The sequence below is a fragment of the Ascaphus truei genome, chromosome 3, assembly GCF_040206685.1.
Source record: "Ascaphus truei isolate aAscTru1 chromosome 3, aAscTru1.hap1, whole genome shotgun sequence".
Taxonomy (NCBI): Eukaryota; Metazoa; Chordata; class Amphibia; order Anura; family Ascaphidae; genus Ascaphus; species Ascaphus truei.
Genome location: NC_134485.1, coordinates 245,684,929 through 245,699,522, shown reverse-complemented (window position 1 = coordinate 245,699,522; position 14,594 = coordinate 245,684,929). Strand labels below are relative to the sequence as shown.

Below are 14,594 nucleotides of genomic sequence, written 5' to 3'. Positions count from 1 at the left end.
CCATTCCTACCAGATCGCGGCACAGAGGAGATGGAGGCAGTGTCGGCGGGGGGAGAGGGAGAAGCGCGTCATCGTCAGCTGGAGCCGACTCGGAGGCTTCTGATGGTGCTGTGGGGGACGTGGGGGACGCAGCGCACTCATCACCCCCATCCTCCCCCCCCCGTTACCGGAGCAGTTCTATGCCTCGGCCGGGGCATGCACCGGGAGGAGAGGCCGCAGGAGATCAGTGCCTGCATAGAGCCCCGGGGAGCAGTGTGGGCTTCAGTGTCCCTGTGAGGAGAGTCATGGCGTCTCGAGCGTCGCCATGACTACCGGGCATGCGCAGCATATCAATGGGCGGGGAACGGGCGGGGAATCAGCGGTGCCGTCACAACTGCGCATGCGCGGCATGGCAGCGGCCGTTAGGAGCGGCGGCTATCGCCGCCGCATATGTCACGATGTGTGGGGGGGGGTGGTGCTCGGGGGGGGGGGGAGCGATTAGGAGCGGCGCCGGCGGCTATCGCCGCCGCCGCCGCATCTGATTTGTGGAGCGGGTGTGATGTCAGTGTTGGGGTCGGGCTGAGCCAGAACACAGCCCGGCCTCAACTGCCAGCACTGACGTCACATCCGTTTCATTTCTGTCTCCACAATTCTTTTTTGCCCCATCACGAATGAGGCGCCACTAAGGAAGTTTCACTTCAAAAAATGAAATTAGTATCTGTATTCACTGACACAGAGCATAACCTAACCGTCTCAGTGTATAGTAACATCAGGTTATTCTTTTTGTCAGTATGTAGTGCCGTCTGGCTACATACTCTATATCAGTGTACTGTATAGTGCCGTAGGTTAAACTCCTTGGCAGTGTATAGTGCAGAGTTTAACCTGACAACACTATACACTGACACAGGGTATATAACCTGACACAGAGTAAAGGTGGGAGGGGTGCGGGGAGAGAGAGGGAGTGACACATAGGAAGGCGGGAAGTGGGGGATAAGAGGGCGGTTAGGGTGATGGGGGGGAGGCAGTTGGAGTGACAGGACAATTGATAAAGGGGGGGCAGTGGTGGACAAGAGGGTGATGTGGCAGTTAGGGGGACAAGGGGGTGACGGATGAAAAGGGAAGGTAGTGGGAGACAAGGGAGGCAGTGGGGTGATTGTCCCTATCTTGCTCGCCAGTCTCCACAGCCAGCACCACGTGGAGCTCTCAGCAGGCAGGGTGTATACTCATTGTATTCTGTGCTGCTTGGGAGCCCACCAGGGGTTGCTGGTCCATAGGAGCTCAGGAGAGGAGCTGGTTAGGGGGCGCTCTGGCTTCTCCTCTCCCATGTCTCTATGATCACTCTGCACTATCGGCAGTTGGAGCCCCATATTTCTATTATTTTTTTTAGGGCCTGCACATGAAGCACTAAAGGGCCGCATGTGGCCAGGTCACGCCCACCCCTGATACTAAAGGATATCAAAGTGCCTACCATGTTTCAGCTTACTGTGTTGAAATAAACTTCAAAATACAATCGATTTTTGAAATACATGGAGGTGTCTGATGTGTGTAAAAAGTGTCAATCACCAAGACTAATCCTTTACACATGTCACTGTCATTAATTCATTTTGGTCTTATGAGGGGATTTTCACCTGTAAGTTCTGATAACCACGCTATTTCTTCTCTATCTCACTGCTTCATTGCCTCTCAAATATACACTTAGTTTGCATCTTTCTCAACAAAAAAAAAAAAAATACAGTGTCATATGTAACCATAGATATACAAGAAAAGCCTGTACCAGACATAAGTGATGAATACATAAATTTTCCATTCACATTAGGGATGCACTTTGTGGGACAAATGCGTACTAAGCTACCTGAGCAATCCCGATATCAACAAAACAATACCATCTGTGAAAATAATGTTTCAGCTGTTGGGTTTCTCATGCTTACTTTAGTGCCCCGTGAGATGGGCATGTGTTTTACTTTTCTCTTGTTGCCACAGAGAGGCTGTACTTGCTCAGAGCATTATATTAGACTTTGCTGCAGCAGCCATAAATAATAGTGCAAAAAAGGAGAAGAGTCCCATTAGTTTGTCACCCATCTGTCTTCATGTCAGCAGCTTTTCCTTCCCATATGAATTATTGCTTTTTCTAACTGACGTATTTTCTCTGCAACACATTGGTTGCATTGCCCGAGTTTTTTTCAGTGTCAAACCTGGCATTTTGTTTCACTGGCTTTCATTTCCTCGAAATGACGCTTGGATGCTTTTTTTTGTATGTAGCACTCTTTCCCCACCCCTTGAGAGATGTGTGGCTACGGTGTGTGTATATGTGCAATACCTGTGGTGCACAGGAGATCTGAGTCTCCGCTACTGGTAACCTGGGGTATTCTCAGTCGATGTTGGGTCGGTAACGCCTCCACCTGTACAGGATTCTATGATGTAGAACAGGCCTGCACAACATGCGGCCCGCCGGGACACCTTGTGCGGTCTGCGACGGCTCCCTCAAACCCCCCCTCCACTCCCCACTTCACCCCATCTTCCCTGGTAGAGAAGGATGGAGCGCGCTCCAATAGGAGCGCACTCCAGCAGTGTGTGACAGCGCCCCCCCTCTCCTGCTCCAGCAGTGTGTGACAGCGCGCCCCCCCCTCTCCCGCTCCAGCAGTGTGTGACAGCGCGCCCCCCCCCTCTCCCGCTCCAGCAGTGTGTGACAGCGCCCTCCCCCTCTCCCGCTCCAGCAGTGTGTGACAGCGCCCCCCCTCTCCCGCTCCAGCAGTGTGTGACAGCGCCCCCCCCTCTCCCGCTCCATCAGTGTGTGACAGCGCCCCCCCCCCCTCTCCCGCTCTAGCAGTGTGTAACAGCGCCCCCCTCCTCTCCCGCTCCAGCAGTGTGTGACAGCGCCCCCCCCCTCTCCCGCTCAAGCAGTGTGTGACAGCGCCCCCCCTCTCCCGCTCCAGCAGTGTGTGACAGCGCCCCCCCCCTCCCTCTCCCGCTCCAGCAGTGTGTGACAGCGCGCCCCCCCCCCCCTCTCCCGCTCCAGCAGTGTGTGACAGCGCCCCCCCCTTCTCCCGCTCCAGCAGTGTGTGACAGCGCCCCCCCTCTCCCGCTCCAGCAGTGTGTGACAGCGCCCCCCCCCTCTCCCGCTCCATCAGTGTGTGACAGCGCCCCCCCCCTCTCCCGCTCTAGCAGTGTGTGACAGCGCCCCCCTCCTCTCCCGCTCCAGCAGTGTGTGACAGCGCCCCCCCCCTCTCCCGCTCAAGCAGTGTGTGACAGCGCCCCCCCTTTCCCGCTCCAGCAGTGTGTGACAGCGCCCCCCCCCTCTCCCGCTCCAGCAGTGTGTGACAGCGCCCCCCCCTCTCCCGCTCCAGCAGTGTGTGACAGCGCCCCCCCTCTCCCGCTCCAGCAGTTTGTGACAGCGCCCCCCCTCTCCCGCTCCAGCAGTGTGTGACAGCGCCCCCCCCCCTCTCCCACTCCAGCAGTGTGTGACAGCGCCCCCCCCCCTCTCCCGCTCCAGCAGTGTGTGACAGCGCCCCCCCTCTCCCGCTCCAGCAGTGTGTGACAGCGCGCCCCCCCCCTCTCCCGCTCCAGCAGTGTGTGACAGCGCCCCCCCCTCCCTCTCCCGCTCCAGCAGTGTGTGACAGCGCCCCCCCTCTCCCACTCCAGCAGTGTGTGACAGCGCCCCCCCCCTCCCTCTCCTGCTCCAGCAGTGTGTGACAGCGCCCCCCCCTCCCTCTCCCGCTCCAGCAGTGTGTGACAGCGCCCCCCCCTCTCCCGCTCCAGCAGTGTGTGACAGCGCGCCCCCCCCTCTCCCGCTCCAGCAGTGTGTGACAGCGCCCCCCCCTCCCTCTCCCGCTCCAGCAGTGTGTGACAGCGCCCCCCCTCTCCCGCTCCAGCAGTGTGTGACAGCGCCCCCCCTCTCCTGCTCCAGCAGTGTGTGACAGTGCCCCCCCTTCCCTCTCCTGCTCCAGCAGTGTGTGACAGCGCCCCCCCCTCCCTCTCCTGCTCCAGCAGTGTGTGACAGCGCCCCCCTCCCTCTCCCGCTCCAGCAGTGTGTGACAGCGCCCCCCCCTCTCCCGCTCCAGCAGTGTGTGACAGCGCGCCCCCCCCTCTCCCGCTCCAGCAGTGTGTGACAGCGCCCCCCTCTCCCGCTCCAGCAGTGTGTGACAGCGCCCCCCCCTCCTGCTCCAGCAGTGTGTGACAGCGCCCCCCCCTCCCTCTCCCGCTCCAGCAGTGTGTGACAGCGCCCCCCCTCTCCCGCTCCAGCAGTGTGTGACAGCGCCCCCCCTCCTGCTCCAGCAGTGTGTGACAGCGCCCCCCCCCCCCTCCCTCTCCTGCTCCAGCAGTGTGTGACAGCGCGCCCCCCCCCTCTCCCGCTCCAGCAGTGTGTGACAGCGCCCCCCCTCTCCCGCTCCAGCAGTGTGTGACAGCGCCCCCCCCTCCTGCTCCAGCAGTGTGTGACAGCGCCCCCCCCTCCCTCTCCCGCTCCAGCAGTGTGTGACAGCGCCCCCCCTCTCCCGCTCCAGCAGTGTGTGACAGCGCCCCCCCCTCCTGCTCCAGCAGTGTGTGACAGCGCCCCCCCCCTCCCTCTCCCGCTCCAGCAGTGTGTGACAGCGCCCCCCCTCTCCCGCTCCAGCAGTGTGTGACAGCGCCCCCCCCTCCTGCTCCAGCAGTGTGTGACAGCGCCCCCCCCCTCTCCCGCTCCAGCAGTGTGTGACAGCGCCCCCCCCCTCCTGCTCCACAGTGTGTGACAGCGCCCCCCCCCCCCCTCTCCCGCTCCAGCAGTGTGTGACAGCGCCCCCCCCTCCTGCTCCAGCAGTGTGTGACAGCGCCCCCCCCTCCTGCTCCAGCAGTGTGTGACAGCGCCCCCCCCCTCCCTCTCCTGCTCTAGCAGTGTGTGACAGCGCCCCCCCTCCCTCTCCCGCTCCAGCAGTGTGTGACAGCGCCCCCCCTCTCCCGCTCCAGCAGTGTGTGACAGCGCCCCCCCCTCCTGCTCCAGCAGTGTGTGACAGCGCCCCCCCCCCCTCCCTCTCCTGCTCTAGCTCAACCCGGAACTTCCTCGGTCTGCTGCTAGAGCGCGCATCCCTCGCGCTTCTCCCTGCCGCCATCTGTTGCCTCCGCCGCCATCAGGTAACATGGGGGGGGTAGTTCATCCATGAAGGGTTGGGGGGGCTGCTGAAATGGGTTGGGGGGGCTGCTGAAATGGGTTGGGGGGGCTGCTGAAATGGGTTGGGGGGGCTGCTGAAATGGGTTGGATGGGCTGCTGAAATGGGCTGGGGGGCTGCTGAAATGGGTTGGGGGGGCTGCTGAAATGGGTTGGGGGGGCTGCTGAAATGGGTTGGGGGGGGCTGCTGAAATGGGTTGGGGGGAGAGATGTGAGGTGCAGGGGGGGAAAGAGATGTGAGGTGCAGGGGGGAGAGAGATGTGAGGTGCGGGGGGGTGGGATGTGTGTGGTGTGCAGGGGGGTATTATGTGTATGGGTGAGGGGGAGAGATGGGGGTATGAGAGATCGATGGGGAGTCTCGCAAAGGTTGATGATGAGGGTTTTTGGGGGAGATATGAGGATGATGATGAAGGGTGCTGGGGTAGATATATGATGATGACGATGATGAAGGGTGCTGGGGTAGATATATGATGATGATGATGATGATGATGATGAAGGGTGCTGGGGTAGATATATGAGGATGATGATCATGATTTTACCAGTGCGGCCCCAAACTTTTTTCCTTGGAGCAGTTCGGCCCTTGTCACTGTACAAGTTGTGCAGGCCTGATGTAGAATAACGCCGCTACAGGACCCGCATACACTAAAATACACACTTATGAAAGATAACAGTTTTATCAAAGATAAATAACCTAGGATATATACCACCAACTAGGCCACGCACGGCCGTACCCTCCAATTCTCCGCTCCCCCACCCAAGGTGTGTGTGACAGCGCTGCCCCACTATAGTGTTTGAGTTGGTGCACTGATGCGTTCGGTACCTGACGGGTGATGCCACACCCGGGCGCGCGGATGCCACGATGCTGGGATTCACGGATCCGATGCTGAAACTGCAAAGCCTGCGCCTCTACGTTGGGTGGGTTCTTCATGGATTGTACCACCGTAAACAATGTCTTTATTAATGTAGGGCGGTCTGTGTCCTGGACCACAGGCCGCAGCCATCGTGCTGCGTCTCTCTGTGTCCCTAACACTAATATTGCTAAGCAGGAGAGGGCCCCTATTAGAGGGGCAAGTCCCTATTGCAGCCACAAACTATTTGGGAGTCGGGGCCTAGCTGGGGCATAATAGGGGGTATCTGGCCTAGTGCAGATGCCACTGATATCTGCACATATAACTTACTCTTTCCTTGTCCCAGCTCCAACTGCCACTCTCCTAACTGTCAGCTCAAACTTCAAACACACCCAAAGTTCCAATCTCCCCTCAGGATATTCTAGCAGCCCTATTGGCTGTACTGTGTCATGTGTTGTGCAGCCCATGGGGCTGCTGGAACCTTTGCATGCGCAAACCTTTTCTGCGCATGCGAGCGCACAAACAGAATGCCAGCGCCCTTACTGGCTACCAGCCTTCAGCGGAGGTGAGGAGAGCTATAGGGAGGACTGTGATACATACTCCTCAGTCCCAACGGCCCCGCTTGGGAACGTGTAGGTTTGGTGCCTGAGACCTTGAAGCTCCAATGTAGTTTATACCTGTGGATTGTTATGTTCTCTCACACAAAAAATCTGACTTTCTGTCCCACTCCCTCCGTCTGAGATTTGAGCTTTGGTCTGTTGGGAAGTTTGTTACGAATGTGTGTTAAGGTTCAAATGTTAGTCTCTGTCCTAGAGCAGTGGTTTTCAACCCTCTCCTTCGGGAAACCCCAGAACACCAGGTTTTAGAAAAGACGCATGGATTAAAAAAGTGAGAATGCACTAAAATAACATGTGAGTATTGGTTTGGCTGAGTTTCCCTGGAGATATGGTAGAAAATGACTAGTTTAGACACTTTTCACAAACTTCTTCTTGGGGCCACTGGCCACACAAACTTTTAACCAATGCTTTTCAACAGAGGTTAATTAACCTATTTTGTACAGTATATGATTGGAATATTTTTTGGTTGCCCGAAGACTTTGGTTTATCTAAGGACAACAATGAGAGGTTTGAGAACTAAAACCATAGAGTTTATCTGTTGCTTTTCCTGAAATATCCTGGAATTAGATTTGTATCAGGTATGTTATATACTCAATACAGGCACTTAAATTATACCTGCTAGGTTTTGCAGGCTACTCTACAGTTGAATGGCAGATTCATTGGATGATTCCCATGTACAATTACGTCTTAAGTATTAAGAAGTATATTATTTACCAGGAAATTGTTTGCAGGGATAGATAGTGGTTGGTGTGCAGTGGAAGAAGAGTGGGAATAGATTGCAGTGGAGAAATGGGAGGAGGGGTTGCATTAAAAGAGGGAAATGGGTTTCAGGAAGAGAGGCAAAGGTCACACGGGAAGCAAATAGGTGGGACGGTTGCAGTGGAGCAAGAGGGGATCAAATAGGGGGAGGGTTTCAAAGGAGAGGTGGAGAGAGTTTGAATTGGCTGCAGTAGGGAGAAATGTTATCAGGATGCATGGGAAATAGATATAGGGATAGAGAGAGGGCAAAGTATTGCAGTTAAGAAAGAAGGGAAATACTGTTGGTTGTGGGAGAGAGGAAATGGGCTGCAGAGGAAGTAGACGTACAGGGCATAAAGCCCGGGAGGGAGGGGATAGGTTACATGGGCTGCAGGGTAGAGTGCGGTAAATTGTCTGCAGGGGAAGGGTTTGTCACTTTTTATTTAATCGCCATATTAATGCATCCGATTTAACACTGTAAATAAGCATAAATTGTATTTGAACTTCGTACCCATAGAAGACTATATACAGTAAACTGTGGAGAATAACTCCTTGTTAAGATCCCCAGCATCTCACACCCAAACTATGAGTTTTTAGATAACATTCAGCAATCAATATGAGCCACTGCACTACTTGTGAAAAATGGGTCTGAAAATAAAGTGCAAGAAAAGGGTGTTTTCCTTCGCTGAAACCTAAAGCATTTAACAATTTATTCTTTCTTCCTACAGTATGTAAAAATAGCACATCAGTCAGCCTTGCTTATACATTGAGGTTTGCTAACCTATAACGTCACCATAACATGAAAGTGCTATTCACAGTGTAACTTGATGTGAAACCTTATGTTCGCCTTCATTTACAAGGTTAACAAAAATACTCTGTTACTTACACTTTTAAACACAGGTTGAATTCTGATTCTGAAAATCTGTTTTAGTATAAGAGACCTCTGTAAGATCTATTTTATTTATTTATTTTGGTGTGAAATATGTCACTGTTTGAAAGATGGAAGGTTAAATGAGCTTGCTTGAAGGCAAATGGAAAAAGACGTTTTTTAAAAGGTTGTGGTAGTGGAGCAGACATGAATAATGTAATGGGAGAGAGAGTGGTAATAAGCGGACAAGTGACTATGGAGAGGCACTGTAGAGATAAGTTAATCCTTTTGCTGGCAGAAGACCTGTGTCACCAGAATGCCAGCTGTAATTTCGTGATCACAGAGCTTGGGGTAGTGATCACATCCAGCCCGCAGTGGCGGAAGTGGAGGGGGCTTCCATCCCGACCATGTTTACTGCTCCAGTGGAAGGGGTAACACAATCTCCCCTTAGAAAACAAGCAAAAATGGCACAACGAACCCTTTATATCATAAGGGCCACGGGCGTGCATCATTGTACAAAATTATCTGTTAAGAGACTTGCATAGATTCACTAGAAGTAGATACATTCTATAATTGTCATTATTCGTGTTTAGCAGCATTTATGTTTGTTAATCGCCCACAAAAGCCATATTGACAGCAATAAACCAGGGAGAGCATAAGTAATCTCATTGACACCCAAGGGGTTAGTGGGGAAAAAAGACAACATAATCCATCTACTTTATAGTCATACTTAGTCTTTAGTTTTTTAAGACCCCTTGGAACTTTACCAATTAGATTAACCAATAGACCAATGCCCAAACATACAAAAAAACTTCAATTAATGAAAAAAATGTATCCTTTCTTTGCCACTAGAGGGGGAACAAATGTGCCATGGATCCTAAACCAGGGTCTGTTTACCTTCTGTAATTGACTGCCATCCTGTCCCAAGATGAACTATCCTCATCATTGATCAAAGCCATCAGGTCCTCTCTTGCTTAAAGGCTCATCGTATTTCTTGATTTCTTAAAAATGTACATATTTTCTTCCTAATGGGACCCATGCACACACACACACGTACCATGTGACCCCCCACATGTGACAGCAACTGGACCGTAAAAGGAATATGCCCTCCCATACAACCTCAGTCATCAGCAGGAAGAAAGGCATGTGAACATTACCCCTGATGAAGCTCCGTAGCTGGAGGGAAACGTGCGTCGGACACGTCTATTATGACATCAGACACTACTATGGGTCTGTTCTACGTTATTGTTTACTAGCTACCTTAAGCCTTGGAGGGTTTATGGTTGATATCTAGCCTGTAGCATACCCAGTGTGTATTTCTTTATATATATACATACATACATACATACATGTTTTGCACCTGGGTTGTTAATTCACTGCACTACCTTTATCATCCGTTTGTGCAGTGTCGCATATATTTAGGCTTGCAACTTATATTAGCTAAACATCAGCCATCCTATAGTTCCCTCTGAGGTTCACCCTCTTGGTGACCACATTTGATCACTTCTTTGGGGGTTATGTGACCCGGTCACCTAAACATAGTGTGTTATTTACATTTACCAGTCCGCATTTGCTAACTTTTGTTTGAGGCGTTATTTCTACACTTTCATCCATTAATTTCTCTGCTACTTACCCTGGCATTATTTCAACCAGTAAGAAGCTTACTTGGTAGTTACGCCAATACGCTGTATACATTTTTAATCACTGTCTCTATTTTGTACAGTGATATATGTTTTATGTAACCCCTCAATTTAATAAAGTAATTACATTTTTCCTATTTGGTGGTATGCAACCAAGTGGATTTCTCTCCAGAGAGTGCCCTAATATTCGCTATTTTTGTTTCTGTCTACACCTTAGTCCACGTGTGCACCTGCCATCTATTATTATTATTTACCCTGGTCTATGAGCTGGTAGATACAGTTGATCATTAGCCTTTCTCCACCATTTTCTGTGGCTCCCATGAAAATATTTTAGAAATAAAAAAAATATGTCTTCAAGTGAGGACACAGCTTCAATCAACAATGAGGAAGGTTAGTCATTGGGTAGGTTGGTGGTGGATTACAATGGGCAACTGATTTTTGTGACCCAGTAGACCATGAAGGATCTCAATGTGGATGGGGTAAGTGGTCCTTTTACCCATTAAGACCTTGAAAGCCAATTAGAGTACCTAAGGTCTCCTGGAGAAGGCCTAGGTAGCCTCACTGGCTAGAACTCATGGGGTTTGAGACTATTTGATGAATATTGTAATGTATAGGCCTATATATATATGGTTTTTATATTCGGTTTTAATTGTGTTGGGTCAATAGCTTCTTACAACCTTATGAGCCAGCTTTAGTTTAAAAGATCTATAATTCATTAATATACATGTAACGGGTCCTCCCTGTCCCAACCTCATATTGGGCCTCCTCAGAGAACTCTCACTCTGGTTACAGGGATTTTGGTGGTGCATACCTGCTGGTAACAGGAGGGACTGGGTCTCCCGCGATGTCATGGGGGATAACAGGACAGGCTTCTCTGGGGCTGAGCCCGAATTCTTCTTAATGGTGCAGCGCCTCCATCTTGTGCAGCCCCCAGGTGTGTGGGGTGGTGTATCTGCAAAAGAGTTATCTCCCTCTCCTCCCAATATATCTCAAACAGGAGGTAAAACAAAAGGGTTCTTTATTGTCCAGATCAGTAGCAGCATATGCACAGCACACAGCACTTCATCAGAAAGGTGTTCACCACCAGGATGATCTCTGGACACACTCCTTGTTCAATATAAGAGCTGTCCCTTTTCCTTCCCTTACTCCTTTGTGGAGCAAGAGAGTATCTCCCCTCTCCCCTAAGGGAGAGCCTTCAGCTTACCAGAACCCTGGTAGCTTAAGTAGAACCCACCATCCTCTTTCTGAACTGCAGAGGAACCACCTCTCTCAAGGCTAGAGAGGAACACACCCAAAACAGGAAAAGGTAATCCCTTTAGTACAGATCCAGTAGTCCCACCCCTGTGCTCTTGACTGACACAAGGCATGAGCACTACCTTCTCTGACCAACTGAATCACAGTGGTTGGGGCAAACCCATTTTAACTCCTGGCAAACCTGCCTTTACCAGGGATTATTGCACAGCAGGAGGAAAGAATAATAGCCCAAACCTACCAGGGCTATATACAGATGTAGTCCGACATATTTTCCCATCTCCTGAGGAGGAACACAACTGTGACATCCCCCTGGCAGCTGAGATTAACGTTGCGGGGGATCTGATAGAGGAGAATTGGTTCCCCAGAGCTTTTTCCTTCCCCTGAGCGACAACATTTAACTTTTTTTGCCGAAACACCAGGCAAGTGAAGTCTTGCTACATCTGGATGAGGGGTTGATAGGTGGGGATTGTTGGCAGTGGGTAATGGACAAGTTACTAGCTCCCCCAAAGGAGAGATATTTGGGGTTTCTCCATGTTTGCCATAGTGGTAGCCTCTTTCTTATGCAAAGGGCATAGGTACTGTGGTGTAGTCTTGTAACCACTTTATTACCCGAGAGCCTTCCTTTGCAGTGCATTGGAAATCCCTCTGGTATCAAAGGAGTTAAAACACTTTTCTGTCATAGGATAATATAATGATTTGTATATATAGATTATTTTTTTTTAATTATTAAGGCCTATGGGCTTTATGTCAATCATGACAACAGTTATGTTGTTAGCTGCCATTCATCTGAATGGCCATTAATGAGTAATGGCCATCACACTTTCATGAATATACACCTATGCCAGATATAACATGGTAAAGGTAAGTATTGTATAAGAGGTCGGAAAGAGGAACAAATGGAAGACATTTGTAGTCAAATATCAGCTTTGCCATTCAATGGGACAATCTCTGTTAGTTTTCAATAAAGCACTAGTTTATAAAATTATTTTTCAATATAATTATCTTCCTTAAGCAAATGTAATCATACCTAAAGCAAACATTGTGCTGATTTGGTTCTTTGGAGATTAAGAATCATTTTCTTTCCGTTTTGGCCTTTGAAAGTGGAATGAGGATGCTTAAATTAAGGGGGTATTCTAGATTGTTTGAAGCGCCCATTTGGGCAGTTTTTTCTTCAATGTAGATTCACGGTAAAAAAAAGTCACGAGTGACCACTTACGAAAATATAGAATAAGGCCCTAATTAAGTGGTTAGTCGGCCTCCCTGATCTTTTGAGAGAGGCAAGGAGGAGAGAGGGGAACTTTGTTTATGCAAGCTGTTGTTCAGTTTTATTTCACAAAAGGCAAGTAGCTAGAGGAAATGTAACACCTCCAATTTCTCAGCCTTTCATGTTTAAAAATACTTATAAGTGTCTGATTTTTGTCACCTAGGTTGAACTAAACATGTCACTGCCATATACTGTAGTAGGTTCATATTGATGAAAGAGTAAAATTACCATCTGTATATAATGTCTTGTGGTGAGAAGATTATTTCTTCTCAAATCTACAGATACATTGTTGTTTGTTCTTTGTTTTTAGAATAATGATGCCATAATTAAACAGATTAATGTCAGTAGCTGATATGCGTGAATTCAGCTGACCCAAAGAAAAAGAAAATCAATTAATTTTTCATAGGATACAAATAAGTACATTATTTTAAGAGTAATTGTTTTTTCCCTAAGGAAGCAAATTACATTGATGATACCAAGTACAGTACATTGCTAAGAAATATTTTGTTAACCTGCTACATAAGATGGCCAAGGAAAAGCGAATATTGAAAGGAGGTGGAGTTATTGTTATTAAGCTGGTCTCTTGTTCTCTGTGTCCATTGATGGATGGAGTTTTTATTGCTGTGAAATGTCATATAACTGGTTTGTCATGCTATTAATGTCCCCCTTTCATCTAACTCTGTTCTCCTTCTGATCCCACTTCATTAATAGATGCACCACTTGCTTCCTTAAGTCACTGCATCCTCTAGAAAAAATTTAAATTTTATGAGGCATACATATTCATGAAATGGTCTTTAAATACTGTAAATTTTCATTTGTGAACTGGAAATAGAGATGCGGCAGAAGCAATTCATTTCACCTATAATATACTACAGCTATAATACTGTTTAGAATGCATGGCGTGTTTCTGTGGCATCGCAAGTCCTTTATTGAATATTATAGGCATCTCCATATGCTTATAAAGTACATTATATACATAATTTATGTACTTTCAATTAACAGCAAAGCGTTTAGCAATGTATCAAGAAGCAGACTCTGAAGATGATGACAATGGACCAAAAGCAGGAGCACTTCCCCGTCGTGACAGCAGTGGCAGCCATCAAAGTGTAAAAGTTGTCCACAGAAGCCAGAGCACCAAATCTCACCGACGTACCGGCAGCAGAGCTGAGGCAATGCGGGCCAGCATACTCTCCAAGCACACAGCTTTCAGTAGCCCCATGGTTAGTTGCAAATGTTATTGAATATTTCCAAATCGGTATGAATGCTATGCTTTCTAAACTGTAAAATGTTAGTCTTCTAAGAAATCTTCTAACAAGTGAGGCAAAGGTCCTGGTTTACAGCTTGCACATACAATCAGGCTATCCACCAGGTTGTACAGGGCCTAGAGCCCCAAGTTAATGAGGGGCAGGTGCTCAAGGTAATTTCTCCCATGGGCCCAGAAGAGGAATGGCCCCAGGCTGTTTGGTCAATCATGGAAGTTACGACCCACGTCCAACTGTTGGACTTGGCCGGTGCCTCGCCGTTCAACCACTCGGCCTGAAACGGTTGTCCTTGCATTCTTCTCCTGACGGCTGTGCATGCAATAACATATTTTTAATTCATTGGCTACTGTATAAAAGGTTTTTTTACAGAATTGCACAGGATATAAATAAGTTTGTTTTTATCGTTGTTGTAGAATAAAAACACACAACACACATCAAATGTCCCAAATCACACATCATAAGCTGTAGTACAAGTAGGTTTCTTGGTTTTTAGCTATTCAATACATTGTATTAGTCACTAGATGGATATAACTGCAACTAAGAGTCTGATATACTGTACTCTGTTATCCAAACACTAGGAAAAAATTGATAGCCCATTAATATTATAGAGCTGACGATATGGGTTACAATCTTGAAATGCAGAAAGTTTTAATTCATTATATATTTTTCTTCTAGGAAAAGGATATTACTCCTGATCCAAAACTGCTAGATAAGGTCAACGATTGTGCAAAATACTTGAAGATTGTGAGAAATCATGAACAGCCATTTTCCCAACTCACACCTGAACTTTCAGACATCTTTGACTTTTTTGTTGCTTTGACAATCTGCAATACAGTAGTTGTAACATCTCCAAATCAACCAAGACAAAAGGTACGGTGATAGAATACAAAGTTAACTTTATCAGTTCTTTCCCTTCCTTATCACCCACATTCTTAATACTGACCACCTAAGCACAGTACCATTTTACCTGTCTGTTTTGCTTATTTA

The 14,594-nt window shown here is 48.7% G+C and overlaps 1 protein-coding gene across 2 annotated transcripts in view; it reads left to right on the top strand.

Annotated features, from left to right (window-relative positions):
• ATP10A (ATPase phospholipid transporting 10A (putative)) overlaps positions 1–14,594 on the top strand; it is a 214,056-nt gene that overhangs the window by 125,262 nt on the left and 74,200 nt on the right. For both annotated transcript variants that reach the window (XM_075590558.1, XM_075590559.1), the window contains exons 8-9: positions 13,348–13,565; positions 14,283–14,477. In XM_075590558.1, coding sequence (XP_075446673.1) covers positions 13,348–13,565; positions 14,283–14,477 — 413 coding nt within the window. The remainder of the gene's footprint in view (positions 1–13,347; positions 13,566–14,282; positions 14,478–14,594) is intronic.